We start from the raw sequence: 15,971 nt of genomic DNA, 5'->3' as shown, positions 1-15,971 counted from the left end.
AAAAAAAACTATAAATGTTTAACAAACTTCAACCAATAGAAAAAAAAATTTCATAACTGAAATAGTCAAAAATTATTGAATTAATATATGCATAGAAACTTAGGAAAATCTAATAAAAGAGAACAAAGAAAAAAAAACGTTAAAAAATCTTGCATATTGGGAGAGAGAGAGAGAGTAATAGAAATAAATTTAAAAATAATTTAGAACTTATAAAATCCAAAAATGAAAATTTGAAATAGGAAAGTATGAAGAGTATTCAAGTATAATACTCTGGAATAATGAGAATTTTAAGTACAAATATTACAACAATCTTCAAAATCTTCTCTATGTATAACCTATAGTATAAAAACATTACAAAATTGTACCGCCCAAAAACAAAGAACCAAGACAATTCACATTCTCTCAGACTCTCTCTATCCTACCGAGTAAGTTCCCCTAACGCAATACAACTTCCTGTTTGGTAAAGTCATCTTGTGATCTTCAAACTGACATTCTCCAGAGATCTCAATATGTATCTTAATCTCATCTTTTTCTTCTTCATCTTCTTCTTCTTCTTCGTTTTCAGCCTTAACTACTATAGAATGTCCAGTAGAATGTGACCTCCAAAACCGCAAATTCGATGCTTTCATTCGTCTTTCATAGCTTTCGATTTCGTCTGTATGCTCTAAACTACCAATATCAGTACTAGTTGGATGCTCCTCGTGAACGGTGATTGTCACTGTGTCGTGAGACAAAGGCTCGTCGTGGATTTCAGATGTAACTAGATCGAGTTCAGGAACATCTAACGGCTTTTCTAGCGATGTCCGGTCTTCTACATCAAGCTTACGCCGACATACCGGGCAAGTCCTGTGTCCTTCAAACCAAAGATCAATGCAAATTGTGTGGAATGAGTGGTTACAAGTAGAAATGAGCCTAATGGTGTCATCATCCCTAAACTCTGCTAGACAAATGGAACATTGATCTGTCCCATGATTTTTCACCGAATAAGGATACTCAGGGAAGGATTCAATAATCTTGGAGTCGAGACCGATGCTTTCAGGTGGATTAGACGGTTGGATTAGGTTACTAGGACGGTTTCGATTCCTATAATTGTTCCAAACGTTCATGAGTTTCCTAAAACAACATCCACAGAAGAAGAAGGAGAAGAAACCGGAGAAAATGATGAAGAGAAGACTACCGGTCAAAACTATGGTGACAGGGGAGGAAACGAGGGTGTGGACTGGTTTAGAATTTTCTGTGTTCGTCGTGGATAAAGACATTTTGAGACCGTGTAGTGAAACGGTCGGATCAGAAATATTGTGACTTGTTTCATAGGTTGTTTGGGGAAGAAGAAAGGGTTTATTCTGAGGTTGCCGTGTGGGAAGGGTAAATGTCAGTGGGGTGGAGACAAATGAGGAGAAAGGTAAGGTCCTATAGTTTTGACTTTTGAGCGAGTCTTTTGTGAGAAAAAAGGCAACTTTAGATGTACGTTTTCTTACGGCAAGTTGAAAAAATATTTTTATTTAATTTTACATTCTAAGTGAGAGTACAAAAAAATTTTATGGCATACTATTTATAGGTTTACAAGTTCAAAACATGATTTGGTTAGATGCATTTTTGGTAGTGGTAGAACATAGGAAAGATACAAAGAAAGAAAGATGATATTTCAACTTCTTAAAAGTCATAATCTACAATACAACAACCACAACAACAAAAAGAGATACAAGGGTTACACAGATACACAAATTCTACATACTGTACCATCATCACCAGAAACCTAAAAAGCAAAAAACTTCAAAAAAAAAAAAGGAGATTGTAAGTTTTCTTACCAGTTATCTAACCGATATGTAAAAAACAAAGGCGATAACTTTATTCAATATCATCGATCCAATCACCGTATATCCGACTGATTTTCGCCGGTCCTTTCCACTTCTGATGAGTTCTGATCCCAGGCTTTTGTGTAACCGCACTAGTTGCTCGTTGCAATGCGACTCCACTATGGTAACTGGCATCTACATTATGAGGAACTCCTGGAGATAGAAGTGTCGTTGTGTCAGAATGTCCTTTTGGGTTTTGTCCTGTTTGCTTTGTGTCTGGATTGGGTGATACACCGTCTTTGCCTTCTCCTTCTACGAGTCCTCCACCAAATCTATGTAACTCTGCGAATCATAAAGACTCAAACTTCAAAAGCTATCAAAGATTCAACATAAAGATTCCGTTTTCAAAGATGTAAGACGGATTATTTGGAGATTTCAAGCAACCTACAACTCATCCCTGAGCCTAAAAGATTCGACAACTCGTCTGTTTCATTACAATATCAGACTGAAAAAGAACAAAAAAATACTTTTCAATAGTCCTGCAGCAAGCTGAACTAATACAAGCACTCAATCCATTAGTCTCCTTTATAGCCTATAGAACCATTCTCACGAGTCCATACACAAAGCACCATTGATTAAAACTTCCACTACTCTTATCTTATCTTAACTAACAAACGCCTAGAAGACTAAATGACAACCACAGACCAACAAAACCCAAAGAAGGCAGTGTCATAAAATACAGCTCAGAGCTTCAGCGTCCAATATTTTCTAAAACGTTTAGCCCATTCATCAAGCAACATTGGATTAATGTTTAAACTAACACACGATAAGTCACTAAAAACTTGGCTAACCACAGTGGTTAAACCACTGGAGACCTATTAACTCGGTCCTAACCATTGCATTCATAAAGGCCAAACCAAATCTAACAAAAGGCGGAGTCTTTACCTGCAGCTCCATGAGCAAAATGACACTTAGCACCAAACGGACAATACCCAGTAATCTCCCATTTGTTGCAAATCCTTGTCTTCCAATTAGAAGGCTTCACAATATGAATCCCACTTCCACTTCCACCAGCACCACCACCAAGCACTACTACGTTGCTATTCCCACCACCACTAGCAGAACCACCACCGCCACTCCCCCCACCACTTCCATAACCACCAGGTCCTAAACTAATCGCAACGCTTTCTCTGTTCCTCGAAGCCTCATCGTGCAGAAACGTACAACTCTCTCCATAAGGACACCCTTCTTCAGTATAAAACTTCTTACAATGTCTTCCTTTAAAAGATCTCCCACTCTCAGCCGTCGATGACACCAAAGACGGGATCTGAAACTCCTCCCTCGGCACCTCAAGCACAGCAACAGTAGGAGTTCCCATACCACCAGATCTCTCCTCCTCATGAGCCGCCACAATCTCCTGCCAATTCGGCGGTGGTCTACGAAGCTCCTCCACCGTATGAGCAAAGTTACAATTCGTCACGTACGGACAAGTCCCAGCGCGAAACTTGCAACAAAGCTTCGTCTTGAAGAACATTTTCCCAATCGCTTTGGTACGATTGCTCGCGGCGGAAGTAGTAGTAGTAGTGGCTGACGAAGACGACGGAGAGCCTCGAGTCTTCTTGTTCGGAGGACCATTGTTATCGCCGGAGACGTTATCGGGATTCACCGCCCAAACTCGATTGTAATCATCTTCCGTCGCCCAAACGGCACTATCGCCGAGATTGGGAAACCAATTATCCGGCGGAGGATTGTTCGTGGGTATCACGTGAACTACATCGCCGCCGGAATCTCGCCGATGATGATGACTCATCGTGCGTGTGTGTGTCTAACCCTAATTTTTTTGTGAGAGTTTACAAATTTCACCAAGAATCACGGAAAAGCTGAGAAATTTCGTGGATTCCAGAGATGGGTAATCTTGAAAACAATCAAATTCATCGATTAACGACAAATTTTGACAAACCCAAGAAAAGAAAGAAATTTTTATAAAAAAAAAAATCGAAAACGATAAACTGGAAAATGAAGATGAACAGCTAGCACACAGATGATGATGATGATGAAGAAGACGTATAAGATTGATTAGTACTAGGTCACTCAAAAATCGTCGTTGAGATTGAAAGATTTGAAGAAGATATTTTGAAAGATCATGGTCGGGGTAAATACGAAACGTGTGGACATTGGATAAGATCTTTATTAGGACAATAGTTAATTTGAAACTGGAGCAGCAGACAAGTAACTAAATTTGGTAATAAAGTGATGAAAATTGAAAGACACTGTAATAAAAGAAGATATGGTTTTATAGAATTAAGAGGAATTGAAATCTGAAAAAAAAAAAAAAATTAAATTAAATTTCTTTCTTACAGTGTATTAAATGATCACACACAGCTATGAAATGACTCAATGAGGGTTGCTCATTCAATGAAATTTATGGATATAGGATGACTTATTTATATTTATTTTGAAAAAAAAAAAAAAAAGGATGACTTATTTATCTTTTTATAAAATCGTTGAGCTCCAGACATTTATTCCATGTATACAATACGCAGTTCTATTACCATTTGTAACTTGTAAGTTTAACAAACAAAAAAAACTAATCTATTTGCTAAGTTTATAGTTAGATTAATAATTCCAAATTATATATTTCGAGTAGCCGATTCTTTTAACATTCAACAACTATTATAATTGAAATCTAGGTTTGTGAATTTAATGGAAAAAACTATTTAGAAGCGCTTTGAAACCCAAAAAAAAAAAAATAATAAGTGAGCAAATTTATTTAAAACAGTTAAAGTTGTAGAGAAGGTGCTTGGCTCTTGTAGCTCGCTGGTCTACGATGGTACATTAACGTGCAACGTGTGATGAGTTCGAAGCTCGAGCTGGGCACGAGAATGAGAGAGAGCAAGAGCAGCAGCAGAGAGAGCATTGTGTTGTGTTTAAAATACATTCGAGGTATTCCTAAATACCTTTTTGTATTATAGATTTTCTCGGCAAAGACTAATTAAATTTGAGGTTGTGTTCTATTTTTGTAAAAACGTTTTTGTTTTTACAATTTGTTAAATCTTTCATGGAAAAACTTGAACATTAGTGTATATTATGAATTGGTTGGTAAGTTACAATATTGTTTAGTAACTATCATATTTAACGTAATTGTTATGATTATTTTTTTTTTGTGTCTAAAACGTTTAAATCTGCTGGGATTATTTTAGCATACAACCTAATAAATTTTGGAACATGTATAATGTTTATAATTTCTAATGTTTTTAATTCAGTTAGAAGATGATCAAGGATTTGCGCGTCCGAGATATGTTAGATCATTTTGGTTATTCACATTTAAGAAACAGTTGATTATATTGGTTGTAGTGGCAGTTTTGCGTTTTTTCTAATAATAAATTTTCAATTTCTATTTTATTTGAGTCTAATAGATTATTGGATATTGAGGCAATTGTTAAAGAAAAAAAAGTGTTTATGACTTTTGTTCATGAGGACTCGGTTTCTAGTAAGTGAGAACAAGTATGGGAACAATTAAGGACGTATGGGTTGTCTCGAGATTCCCATGGTTTTTAATTGGTGATTTTAATTAAATTAAAAGTAAATCATGAGAAACAAAGAGAGTTTTATATTGGCACCAGAAATGTAGGAACCGTTGGATGCAACTAGGGGACCATAATTCCAAATATTTTCATGCTAGGAACCAGATTATAGGACGACATGATGCTGATAATGTTTGGGCTACGGAGGGGAAGGATATTCAGAATATTGCGGTAACATATTTTCAGGATTTGTTCACATCAACTAATCCTCAGGAATTTGAGGATTCTTTGAGTGAGGTACAGTGACCTATCTCTGGGGAGGATAATATTTTTTTATCATGGCCCCGACTACAGGGAAAGAAGTGTCGGAGGCTTAGTTTATGATGCACCCTGAAAAACCCTGGGATAGACAGTATGACTGCACTTTTTTTTACCAAAAGGCGTGGCCTATTATTAAAGTGGATGTATTGGGACTGGTTAATTCTTTCTTCTCTGAAGGCTCGTTTGATAAACGGTAAAATTTGACAAATATTTGTTTAATTCCAAAGACGGAGCCGCCGGCCTGTATGACGGAAATGCGGCCTATTAGTCTTTGTAACGTTGGATATAAGATTGTGTTTAAGGTTCTTTGTCAACGGTTAAAGGTAGTTTTACCCCAGTTAATCTCAGAAACACAATTTACCTTTGTGGCAGGGCGGTTGATTTCAGATAACATTTTGATAGCCCAACATATGTTCCATGGCTTGCGAACACATCCCTCTTGCAAGGGAAGTTTATGGCTATAAAGACCGACATGAGTATGGCTTATGACTGAGTGGAATGGTCATTCATTGAGCACTTGCTTAGGAAAATGGATTTCTGTGAAACCTGGATTTCTTGGATAATGTGGTCTATGACGTCAATTCAGTACGAAGTTGTCTAAAATGGACAACCTAAAGGTCTGATTACACCAGAATGGGGTCTGCGACAGGGAGATCCGCTTTTTCCGTATTTATTTATATTGTGTACAGACGTTTCAATTGCCAACATTCAGAAGGCAGAGAGCGCTTTTTGGATCAATATGGTGCCATTTTGGATATATTGAAACAATATGAATTGGTTTCAGGACGACAAATTTATTTTGCGAAATCTTCGGTACAATTTGAGTATAAGGTAGATGCCTTGATTCGGTGTGAGCTCCACTAAGTCTTAGGCATTTCAAATATCAGGGGTAGGGGGTCTTTTCTCATTTGTCCAGGATCAGTTAAAAAATAGGACTTCTGGGTGGTCGGCTAAGTTGTTATCAATGGGAGGGAAGAAGCTATGATTAAGTCTGTAGCTACTACGGTAACGACCTTTGTTATGTCTTGTTTTTGGTTGCCGAAAACAATTACAGTACTTCAAAGCTTAATAGTGCAGTGTCTAGTTATTGGTGGAGTGGAAATGGTCAATCCAATGGATTTCACTCGCTGGCCTAGGATAAAATGTGTGCTAATAAATCAGAGGGTGAGATTGGTTTCTGTAATGTGTATGATTTTAATACAGCGTTACTAGCCAAACAACTGTGGCGCTTGATCATGGTTCTGGATTCGCTCTTCGCACTGGTTTTTAAGGGTTGGTATTATCAGAACTCAGACCATATGGAGCCAAACCGGTGTTATTCTCTGTCCTATGGATGGTGGAGTATTATTTCAGCTCGCTCTCTGGTTAATAAATGGCTTATTAAAAGAGTTGGTTCGGGGGAGTTCATTTTGGTTTTGACTGATCTGTGGATACTTGCTCAATTCCCGAGACCAGCGTTAAGTAATGGGTTCGCTCAAGATCCTTGTCTTTCTGTTTGTGATTTCGTTGTTGGGGTTCTAATTCTTGGAATATGGACCGTCTCAACGCATATTTTACGCCAAAAATAAACCGGACATGCTTGGGTGGCATTTCAAGAAATCTAGCAAATATACGGTTAAATTGGGGTACCATGTGGTGCGTCTTTGTACCCGTTTGTTTATTCCCAGCCAGCCTATGGACCCCATCTTGTTCCGTTGAAGGCGTTTAGTTGGAAAATCTAATGCCCGCCTAAATTGAAGCCCTTTTCATGTGGCAGATTCTTACTAGGTGTGTGTCGGTTACTTATAATATGTGTAGGAGAGGGATAGTTTGTGACCTGGTATGTGGTGGTTTTGGGCTCAATGAGGAAACTATAAAAGTATAAATCATGCGTTGTTTGAGTGCCCACCAGCTTGTCAGACATGGGCTCTGTCTCATATTCCTACGGGTGATGGGTTGTTCCCAACTAGTTCTATGTATGCTAATATGGATTACCTTTTATGGCGTCTCCCTACAGAGGCCCACGGTTCAACGTTTTCCTGGATTTTATGGTATATTTGGAAAGCTAGAAATGATCGGGTCTTTCAGAGTTTGAGTTTTGATGCTCTTCAGGTGGTTCACCTGAACGAGGCTGAGGAGACAGCCTGGCAGCTAGCCCAACTTGAGAATGATACGACTCCGACAGATCTGGTGCCTAGAGGGGTACCAATGGGATACAATCATGGGTTGGTGGATTCAGGTGATTTGATCACACGATGTTATGTGGATGGTTCGTGGAAGGAGAGTGACAAGTTCTCCAGCATGGGTTTGTTTTTTCTGTCCCCAATGACGGCACGAGTACGATGGGAGCAGCCAATCAACGACGCAGCTTAACCCTCCTACACGCCGAAGTTGAAGCTTTGGTATGGGCAATGTGGTGTATGATTGGAGTAGACAACAACGACGTAGCTTTTTTTACGGATTGCTCAGATTTGGTGAAGATGGTATCTTCCCCCTCCGAGTGGCTGGCCTTCTCAATTTACCTAGACGATATCAAAAGCAATATGGAGGAGTTTCCTTCGTTTTCTTTTTCACTTATTTCTCGTAATGCAAATGTTAAGACGGATTTTTTGGCGCATAAACTTCGCGCTGAATCGTCTAATGTCATTTTGTAAATAATTTTTCTCCATATTAAATTTTTTAGAACTAATTTATGTGTCGTTGACAAAAGAAAAAAAAACAACTACAAAACTCTGAGAATAAATTTTGTTAATTACTATAATGAATTATGTTTTTGAGATTTCTATAAACTAAGAATATCGATATACTAATAATAATTTATTTAATTTTGTACTGAATACTTAATTTATTTAATTTGGTATTGAATACTGATCATAAATTATGTAACTTTTATATAAATATGTTAAATGTTGCAATGAGATTGCCTAGCTCTTGTAGCTCACCGGTCAACGAAGGCACATAATGGTGCAACGCTTGACTGGTTCGAGACGTGGCTGGGCATTAGAGAGAGAGAGATGAATGAGAGAGAGATTGAAAGAATGAAAGAATCATGTCTTTCAAAAACATATGAGATATTCTAAGATATCTCTTTTTCTTTTTGTTCATGTAATTTATTTTGTGTACACAAGTCTACTTCATGGATTTTTAATTTCGTCGTGGTTCACAAATTTGCAAGTGATTAAGGAATAGAATTTCTGGACTTTTCGGGATGATTTCACTTGGTTCTTTCTAAGCATAATTTTCTAATATCAACGTCAGACTTATACAAGAAAGTAGTAGATATATACTTAACCTGATATAGTGATATTTATAAATTTTGTTAATAATGTTAAATAAATAAATAAATCTTAGTCAAAATAAATCTAGTAATGGATTTACTTAGTTATTTTTTAAAATGTTTTGTTTCTGGATAGTTTTTTTAGTTGACCGGACGAATAATATAGACAAAACATTTTTCAAAAAATAATAATAATATGATTGTGATAGATACAATCATTGTAATTTCACATTGTTCTAATAATACTTTTCAAGAAACGTACAATATATGACAAAACGTGTCAAACATGTCCTCTATTCTTATTCATCCTCCAAGAAACTTTGAACTTGACCGAGATTAGTAATAGTCACTCTCATATGTATAAATTATACTCTTCACAATTCAATTGATCACATAACCAAATCTAAAGACCAAACATAATTTAAAATCCTCTCTCATTTTTTTAGTATTCTCTACTCTCTCAAGTCTCACCCCCCAAAACTCGTTGATATATATCATTCATACCACAGCTGTTGTCACTCATGTCTTCTAAATTGGTTTACCGTACCCTTCGACCGGTGCTATCATCTTCGGTACAATTTTCCGGTTTAGGCACTGGACCGGGGATAAGGGGACATATCATCAGCCACTTGCCCACTGTTCGGTTTTTTGGTTCTGACGCGTCATCTCCGGTGAGTGGGAACAACCAACCGGAAAACCCTATCCGAACAGTCGACGGCAAAGTTATATCCACTTATTGGGGTATACCTCCGGCTAAGATCACTAAACCAGACGGTTCAGCTTGGAAGTGGAATTGCTTTCAACCATGGGATTCATACAAACCGGACGTGTCTATTGATGTAACCAAACATCACAAACCTTCCAATTTTACTGACAAATTCGCATACTGGACCGTCCAAACTCTGAAAATACCGGTTCACCTATTTTTTCAGGTAATTTTTATTCACAACTTGAAAATTTTCTATCAATTTTTTATAATATACCTTTTTCAAATATATTTTCAAACATTTTCCATAAACAAAAAAGAGTAGATATTTTGAAAATACTAAAAATTGAACTCTCTCAAACCTTAGAACATATAATTTGTTCGTTTATTTTTCCCAAATTCAATAATTTTAATATTTGCGTATATAGAGGAAGCATATGTGCCATGCAATGTTGTTAGAGACGGTGGCGGCAGTGCCAGGAATGGTCGGAGGGATGCTTTTGCACTTGAAATCTCTTCGAAGATTTGAACATAGCGGCGGATGGATAAAAGCTTTGCTCGAAGAGGCCGAGAACGAGCGTATGCATCTTATGACCTTCATTGAACTTTCACAACCCAAATGGTATGTATGCATGCATGTACCCTTCTGATTTTGTACCTTTTCAAAATACCACGTAACTTGTATCATACAACCAGGGCGGAGCTAGGATAGAAGCATGTAGGTCAATTGACCCTGATGAAATTTTAAATTTAGTTGAATTTTTAGGAAAAAAATCAAATTGACCCTGATAAAATAGCAGAATTGACCCCTTTAAAAAAAATTAATAACACAATTGACCTCTTAAATTATATTTTGACCCTGATGAATTAAATTCCTAACTCCACCACTGCATACAACTATATAGTAATATAATTTAAATCCAAATCATTATTTGTTAGAATTTTGTAACACTTAATCTAATCATTTGAACCGGTTATTGAAGGTACGAACGGGCGATTGTGTTCACGGTCCAAGGCGTTTTCTTCAACGCATATTTCTTGGCTTATGTAATTTCTCCCAAACTTGCTCATCGCATCACTGGATACTTAGAAGAAGAGGCTGTGAATTCTTATACCGAATTCCTCGACGACATCGATGCCGGAAAATTCGAAAACTCGCCAGCTCCAGCCATCGCAATCGATTACTGGCGGTTGCCTAAAGACGCGACGCTCAGGGACGTGGTTTATGTTATTCGAGCTGACGAAGCTCACCACCGAGATATTAACCATTATGCATCGGTAAGGAGTTATATATAGTTTAATTTATTTCCAAAATGTATGTACAGTATATAGTAATATTAAATGTGAATTTCGCTAACATATTGGGGTTAAATGTTTGTACAGGATATACAATTTAAAGGACACGAACTCAAGGAAGCTCCGGCTCCTATTGGATATCATTGAAGATCATGTGACAAAGCTTCTTTGTATGATTGTTGTATCCATGCATGATAAACCTATATGTGATTGTGGATCTCCCATTATACTTTTGTTTTCTGTTTTTATTTATTTATTTATTATTCTTTCTAGATTATAATCTGTGTTGTAGCACAATTTGACATTTTTAAAAAAGATTCGAGATTGTAAATTTATATTTAAATAAAAAGTACATGATGTATTGTAGTGAAAAAGTTTTTAAGTTTGTTGTTAAATATTTCTATTTTTAAATGACCACTTATCTTCATATTGGATATAGAATATTTGACAAGTTATTATTATTTTTTCAAATATGTTGAGCAATTTCTATTCGTTATTAAAATTTTTAATCATGACATATGCGGAAAATATATATATTTTTTATTATAGAGATGATGTGTGTTTATTTGTTTCAAGAAAATATAATCAAACAAAGATTAGAGGTGAAGTATAATGATTAATAAAAAATTAATATGATAAGTTATATATAAAATCTTATATGTTTAATTTAATGTATTCGTTTTTATAAAGTAATTAAATTAAATTGCAAAGATTAGTATTTGACATTTTTATCCTTAACTTGAATAGATCTTTTTTTTTTGACATTTGACTTTTATAAATATTTTTTTTGGTAAATAAAAAGGTTAATTTTACTTCCATAATATAAGGGATAGGAATTACTATTTTCAATATTGGTATATGTATATTTCTTTTTGGTGTAAACATAAATTCTATGTCTCCTTTTTAAACATGGACAAGTTTCCTCTTTATGTACTAAAGAAAAACCCCAAACCTAAACTACGTCATCAAAAACCCAAAACGACATAACAATAAATAGAAAAAAGGTCATTGACTGAGTTTTCTTTTTGCCTTTGGACCCAATTGCGCTACGAGACCGCCATCACTACCATGAGACGGGCACACGGAGGCAGTGGTGGTAGAAATCACGACCGCCGTTACGTCCGCCGTGGTGGTGGGGTTACGAATCCAATTAAAGATCAATCAGAATTGGACCATAAGCAAGAAGACACGACCTCCACGGATCGGTCGTCTACAGCTGCTTCTCCGTCTACTTCTCAGCCATTACAAAACCTCGATCATACTACAAAACCTTCGAAACCTCACCGGAGCCCTAGGAGTCGGCGCGGCCGCGGATCAAATTCAAAACCTCGTCCCCTCGAGGTGAATTTTACTGAATCCTCCGATGTTGTAGATTGCTTGGCTGATGATTTGAGTAGCTTAAAGGTGAAACAGAACCCGAATTCGATTGCGGACAAGAAGTTTCATCTCAGTTCTGTTGATGATCATTCGAATTGTGAGGAATCAGATGTGAAGAGAGATGAAAGTGAAGAACTTGCTGATGCTGGTACTGATGCTAATGAGTATGAGACGAATGAAGACATTATGTTGACTATTCTGAATGATTGGAGATCTAGCGTCAGTGAGCCTGAGCTAACAGAGGAACAACTAAAGATGAATGATCAATTACAGGAAGATGAGGTATAAAGTTTTGACCTTTGTGCTGTTTAGGCTTGATTATAAAAGTTATGTTGTGGTTTAGATTGTTCATCTGGAGTTACTGATTTGTATTGAAATCTTGCAGCTTTTGGCATTGGGGTACATCTATGGAGGGAACATGTTCATCTTTGATCGGTATAAAGATATGCGATACTTTCAGGTCAGAGAGATAAGCTTCGTGCTTACAGGTTTCTTCATATAGAGATAAATGTGACATAACAATATGTTCTAATGATTGGTTTGTGCAGGTTCATGTAAACGTTGAAGCTACTAGTGAATATACCATCTCTACGAAGCTTAACTTACAAGCTGATTCAAGTAAGGAGTCAGAGGATTTCCTGTACTCTTTCAAGGCGCAGCATCTTCCACCGATTGTGTTGACATGTTTGTTACCAAGTGCTTATCCGAGCCACTTACCGCCTTATTTCTTAATAAGTGTTCAGTGGATGAACCCTGATAAGATTGCAAGTCTCTGCTCAATGCTGGACTCTATATGGAGTGAACAGTCAGGGCAAGAAGTTTTGTACCAATGGATGGACTGGCTACAGAACTCGTCGATTTTCTCATCTTGACTTTGATGATGAGATTGTTCTTGGTCCTTATGGTGTTACATGTTCTAGAGATAAGCGTGCTGTGTCTGGAAGTCGTTCTCCGGATTCAGATATTCCTTATATTAGGAGTTATGACGATGAGAAACGTCATGATAGCTTCCTTCAGAGCTTGCATGAGTGTTGCATATGTTTCTCCGAATCAGCAGGTAAAACGTGTTCTTTCTTCATAGCTGTTTGCTTTTTGTGATGTGGGTTGGTTCAAGCTGCTTACACTTGTTTCTCCATATTTTTTTACTCCTTGGACAGGTATTGACTTTGTTAAGTTACCATGCGAGCATTTCTTTTGTTTGAAATGTATGAAGACCTATACAGACATACATGTCTCTGAAGGCACAGTTAACAAGCTTAAGTGTCCGGACTCGAAATGTGGAGAAGTTGTTCCGCCAGGTATATTGAAGAGATTGTTGGGCGATGAAGCGTATGAACGCTGGGAAACTCTTATGTTGCAGAAAACATTGGAATCCATGACTGACGTCGCTTACTGTCCTAGATGTGAAACCCCTTGCATAGAGGATGAGGAGCAGCTTGCTTTATGCTTCAAGTGCCACTTCAGTTTCTGTACACTTTGTAAAGAAAAGAGACATGTGGGTGTTGCTTGCATGAGCCCGGAGCTTAGGCTTCAAATCTTGCAGGTATCGTTATTGTGACTTTGATCAATCACTACAATTCTGTTTATTATATCCCTAAAGATCTTTAGACAGATGACTTTTTCTTACATGTAAATCTTATGCAGGAGCGTCAGAGTTCTTCTCGTCTTGGAGAGGAACAAAGGCGGAAAGAAAAAGAAATGATCAATGAGATTATGAGTGTGAAGGTGATATTGAAAAGCGCTAAACAATGCCCATCTTGCAAAATAGCCATTTCAAGAACCGGAGGTTGCAACAAAATGGTCTGCAATAACTGTGGCCAATACTTTTGTTACCGTTGCAACAAAGCTATCAGTGGTTATGAACATTTCAGGTTAGTGATGTTACATATATAAAAGAATAGATGCATACATATGTTATGTATATATCTTGGAACTAAATAAACCTTGTCTTCTTTGGTAAAAGCGAGGGGACATGTGATCTATTCCCACAAGAGGCGGTCCAAGAATGGAATGAGAGGATGAATGAGCGACAAGTCGTTGGACAAATTCAAGCTCAAATGTTTGCACAAAACGGTCAGTTTCCACAGCGCGGCCAGTTGTGTCCTAATTGCCGCCAGTTCAATGCAAAGGTAAAAGCTAATTTGGTTTTAATCAAGCCAGTGAATTATGGGGTTTTGGGGTTCATGAGATGATTCTTGAGTTGGTTATTGTGTAGGCTGGAAACAACAATCACTTGTTTTGCTGGGCATGTCAAGCTCATTTCTGTTATCTTTGCAAGAAAGTGGTGAAGAAATCTGTTCAGCATTATGGACCAAAGGGTTGCAAGCAGCACACAGATGGGTAAAGGCATGCATGTCTGTAAAGATCAAACTCAGATTCTGTTTTTTTTTTCTTTTCTTTTCCAGAGGTTGTCGTTTGTTTTATGTTGCAAAGAAATATTGATCAGTTTGATTTATTCTTCGAGTGCGGTTTCAATATATATTATTTATCTGTCATTGTTGTGTCTTCTCATTTGCTTATGGTCCAATAAAAGCGTTGATGGGTTTGGTTCATTATATAATGTTCTTAAACAAAATTTAAAACCCCTTTGAAGCTAACAATAACGTAGACGAAGGTGATAAGTGTCTGAGAGAAATCATCTCCTGGACTGCTATATGTGTTCTCGGTATGTCACTTCCTATACCTGAACTCTCTTTTTCTGATCTGTTTCGTCGACCTGTAATTAAAATGGTGATGTTTTGTCTCCATGATCATTACAATTTGCCATCATTTATATGCAGTGGTATAGGTGAAATAATATAGTATGTAATTTATTGCGTAGAGTCAGGAAATACCAACGTCTTTGACTAACTGATTCACTAACTTTTGTTGGCAAACAACTCATAGATAAATCATCTAGTCTAGATAATCTTACTGGGAACTTTGGGAAGGAGTGTAGGTATGTAATTTGTACACGTGAAGCCACAGTCTCCAAATGAGAAGTTACATAAAATAGTTAATATCTCTTAATTTGGTTTAGATTACGTCTTCAACCACTTATAGGCCATTGGTGACCATGTTATCCCCCTTCGTGAGCAATGCTGTCTCTTTGAAGATAAAAGTCAGACAGTGGTTCTTTCAGAAATCCCATCTTTGGTGGAGCTTCTTCCTTACTATACAGGGAATATCAATAAACTGACTGTATTTGAGAACTTCATTCTTGTGGAATCAACCTCATTCTTGTGGAAATCCCTACTTTGGTGGAGCTTTCCTGATGTCTCAAATAACATCTTCGAACTCCACTGAAAGAAACAGGGATCGAAGAAGTTCCTTGGTGGATTGAGAACTTGGCTAGCATTGAATTCATATTTATGAAGGAATGCAACAAGTTAAAACATGTAGTCATAAACTGAAACTTATTGAGGATGCTGATTTTACATATTGCAGGGGGAAGACTGAGACTAGTTGGCATGACTATCGTCCAATGGAAGCAGACATTGTCTCAATGTCGAATTTAATTTCTTGAATTGTTTGAAATTGGATCAAGAAGCTCTCTTCTTCAAGAAGAACCAGTTTTCAAGCTTATGATCTCTCCAGGTGAAATGGAAGCTCTTCCGCCATTCAAAACGATCATGGGATTGTTTCTTTGTAGATTACATGTACACTTCAGGTGAAATGAACAGTCACAATAAGCTGAAGGTCTTTTTGTGTAGTTT

General features: G+C 37.0%; 5 protein-coding genes across 6 annotated transcripts; 3 read left to right on the top strand and 2 right to left on the bottom strand.

Annotated features, from left to right (window-relative positions):
• Positions 1-278: 278 nt before the first annotated feature.
• Positions 279-1,324, bottom strand: LOC104779033 (RING-H2 finger protein ATL81). The gene has a single exon (XM_087495742.1). The coding sequence runs from the start codon at positions 1,257-1,259 to the stop codon at positions 414-416; it is 846 nt and encodes a 281-aa protein (XP_087351868.1). The 5' UTR covers positions 1,260-1,324; the 3' UTR covers positions 279-413.
• A 298-nt stretch (positions 1,325-1,622) lies between these two features.
• Positions 1,623-4,213, bottom strand: LOC104777267 (zinc finger CCCH domain-containing protein 12). Its single transcript, XM_010501478.3, has 2 exons — positions 2,742-4,213; positions 1,623-2,138 (listed from the first exon to the last, which is right to left on the bottom strand). Exons 1-2 carry the CDS (start codon positions 3,604-3,606, stop codon positions 1,849-1,851), a joined length of 1,155 nt encoding a protein of 384 aa, XP_010499780.1. The 5' UTR covers positions 3,607-4,213; the 3' UTR covers positions 1,623-1,848.
• Positions 4,214-7,606: 3,393 nt separating this feature from the next.
• Positions 7,607-7,993, top strand: LOC147946944 (uncharacterized). The gene has a single exon (XM_087507304.1). It carries the CDS (start codon positions 7,607-7,609, stop codon positions 7,991-7,993), a length of 387 nt encoding a protein of 128 aa, XP_087363430.1.
• A 1,255-nt stretch (positions 7,994-9,248) lies between these two features.
• LOC104777266 (ubiquinol oxidase 3, mitochondrial) lies at positions 9,249-11,273 on the top strand. Its single transcript, XM_010501477.2, has 4 exons — positions 9,249-9,829; positions 10,032-10,225; positions 10,587-10,881; positions 10,987-11,273. The coding sequence occupies exons 1-4, from the start codon at positions 9,419-9,421 to the stop codon at positions 11,044-11,046; spliced, it is 960 nt and encodes a 319-aa protein (XP_010499779.1). The 5' UTR covers positions 9,249-9,418; the 3' UTR covers positions 11,047-11,273.
• A 556-nt stretch (positions 11,274-11,829) lies between these two features.
• On the top strand, positions 11,830-14,771 carry LOC104777265 (uncharacterized). 2 transcript variants are annotated; one of them, XR_015592760.1, is made up of 7 exons: positions 11,830-12,558; positions 12,662-12,736; positions 12,825-13,333; positions 13,434-13,819; positions 13,921-14,147; positions 14,240-14,405; positions 14,492-14,771. XR_015592760.1 is itself a non-coding variant. In XM_087504886.1 (7 exons), the coding sequence occupies exons 4-7, from the start codon at positions 13,484-13,486 to the stop codon at positions 14,618-14,620; spliced, it is 858 nt and encodes a 285-aa protein (XP_087361012.1). In that variant the 5' UTR covers positions 11,884-12,558; positions 12,662-12,736; positions 12,825-13,333; positions 13,434-13,483; the 3' UTR covers positions 14,621-14,771. The 2 variants fall into 2 exon arrangements, 1 of the variants encoding a protein (XP_087361012.1); XM_087504886.1 differs by having other exon boundaries at positions 11,884-12,558.
• The last annotated feature ends 1,200 nt before the right edge of the window (positions 14,772-15,971 follow it).

Source organism: Camelina sativa, chromosome 3 (assembly GCF_030686135.1).
Source record: "Camelina sativa cultivar CO46 ecotype springtype chromosome 3, ASM3068613v1".
In the NCBI taxonomy this organism is placed as follows: Eukaryota; Viridiplantae; Streptophyta; class Magnoliopsida; order Brassicales; family Brassicaceae; genus Camelina; species Camelina sativa.
The sequence above is the reverse complement of the archived record's forward strand: the minus strand, read 5'-3'. Positions and strand labels throughout refer to the sequence as shown.

Coding starts and splice junctions, on each gene's coding strand:
- LOC104779033 (XM_087495742.1), bottom strand. CDS start 1,259: ATGTCTTTATCCACGACGAACACAGAAAATTCTAAACCAGTCCACACC.
- LOC104777267 (XM_010501478.3), bottom strand. CDS start 3,606: ATGAGTCATCATCATCGGCGAGATTCCGGCGGCGATGTAGTTCACGTG. Junction 2,139..2,741: donor TTTTGCTCATGGAGCTGCAG/GTAAAGACTCCG, acceptor TATGATTCGCAG/AGTTACATAGATTTGGTGGA.
- LOC104777266 (XM_010501477.2), top strand. CDS start 9,419: ATGTCTTCTAAATTGGTTTACCGTACCCTTCGACCGGTGCTATCATCT. Junction 9,830..10,031: donor CGGTTCACCTATTTTTTCAG/GTAATTTTTATT, acceptor TTGCGTATATAG/AGGAAGCATATGTGCCATGC. Junction 10,226..10,586: donor GAACTTTCACAACCCAAATG/GTATGTATGCAT, acceptor CGGTTATTGAAG/GTACGAACGGGCGATTGTGT.
- LOC104777265 (XM_087504886.1), top strand. CDS start 13,484: ATGAAGACCTATACAGACATACATGTCTCTGAAGGCACAGTTAACAAG. Junction 13,820..13,920: donor TTAGGCTTCAAATCTTGCAG/GTATCGTTATTG, acceptor AATCTTATGCAG/GAGCGTCAGAGTTCTTCTCG. Junction 14,148..14,239: donor AGTGGTTATGAACATTTCAG/GTTAGTGATGTT, acceptor CTTTGGTAAAAG/CGAGGGGACATGTGATCTAT.
- LOC147946944 (XM_087507304.1), top strand. CDS start 7,607: ATGGATTACCTTTTATGGCGTCTCCCTACAGAGGCCCACGGTTCAACG.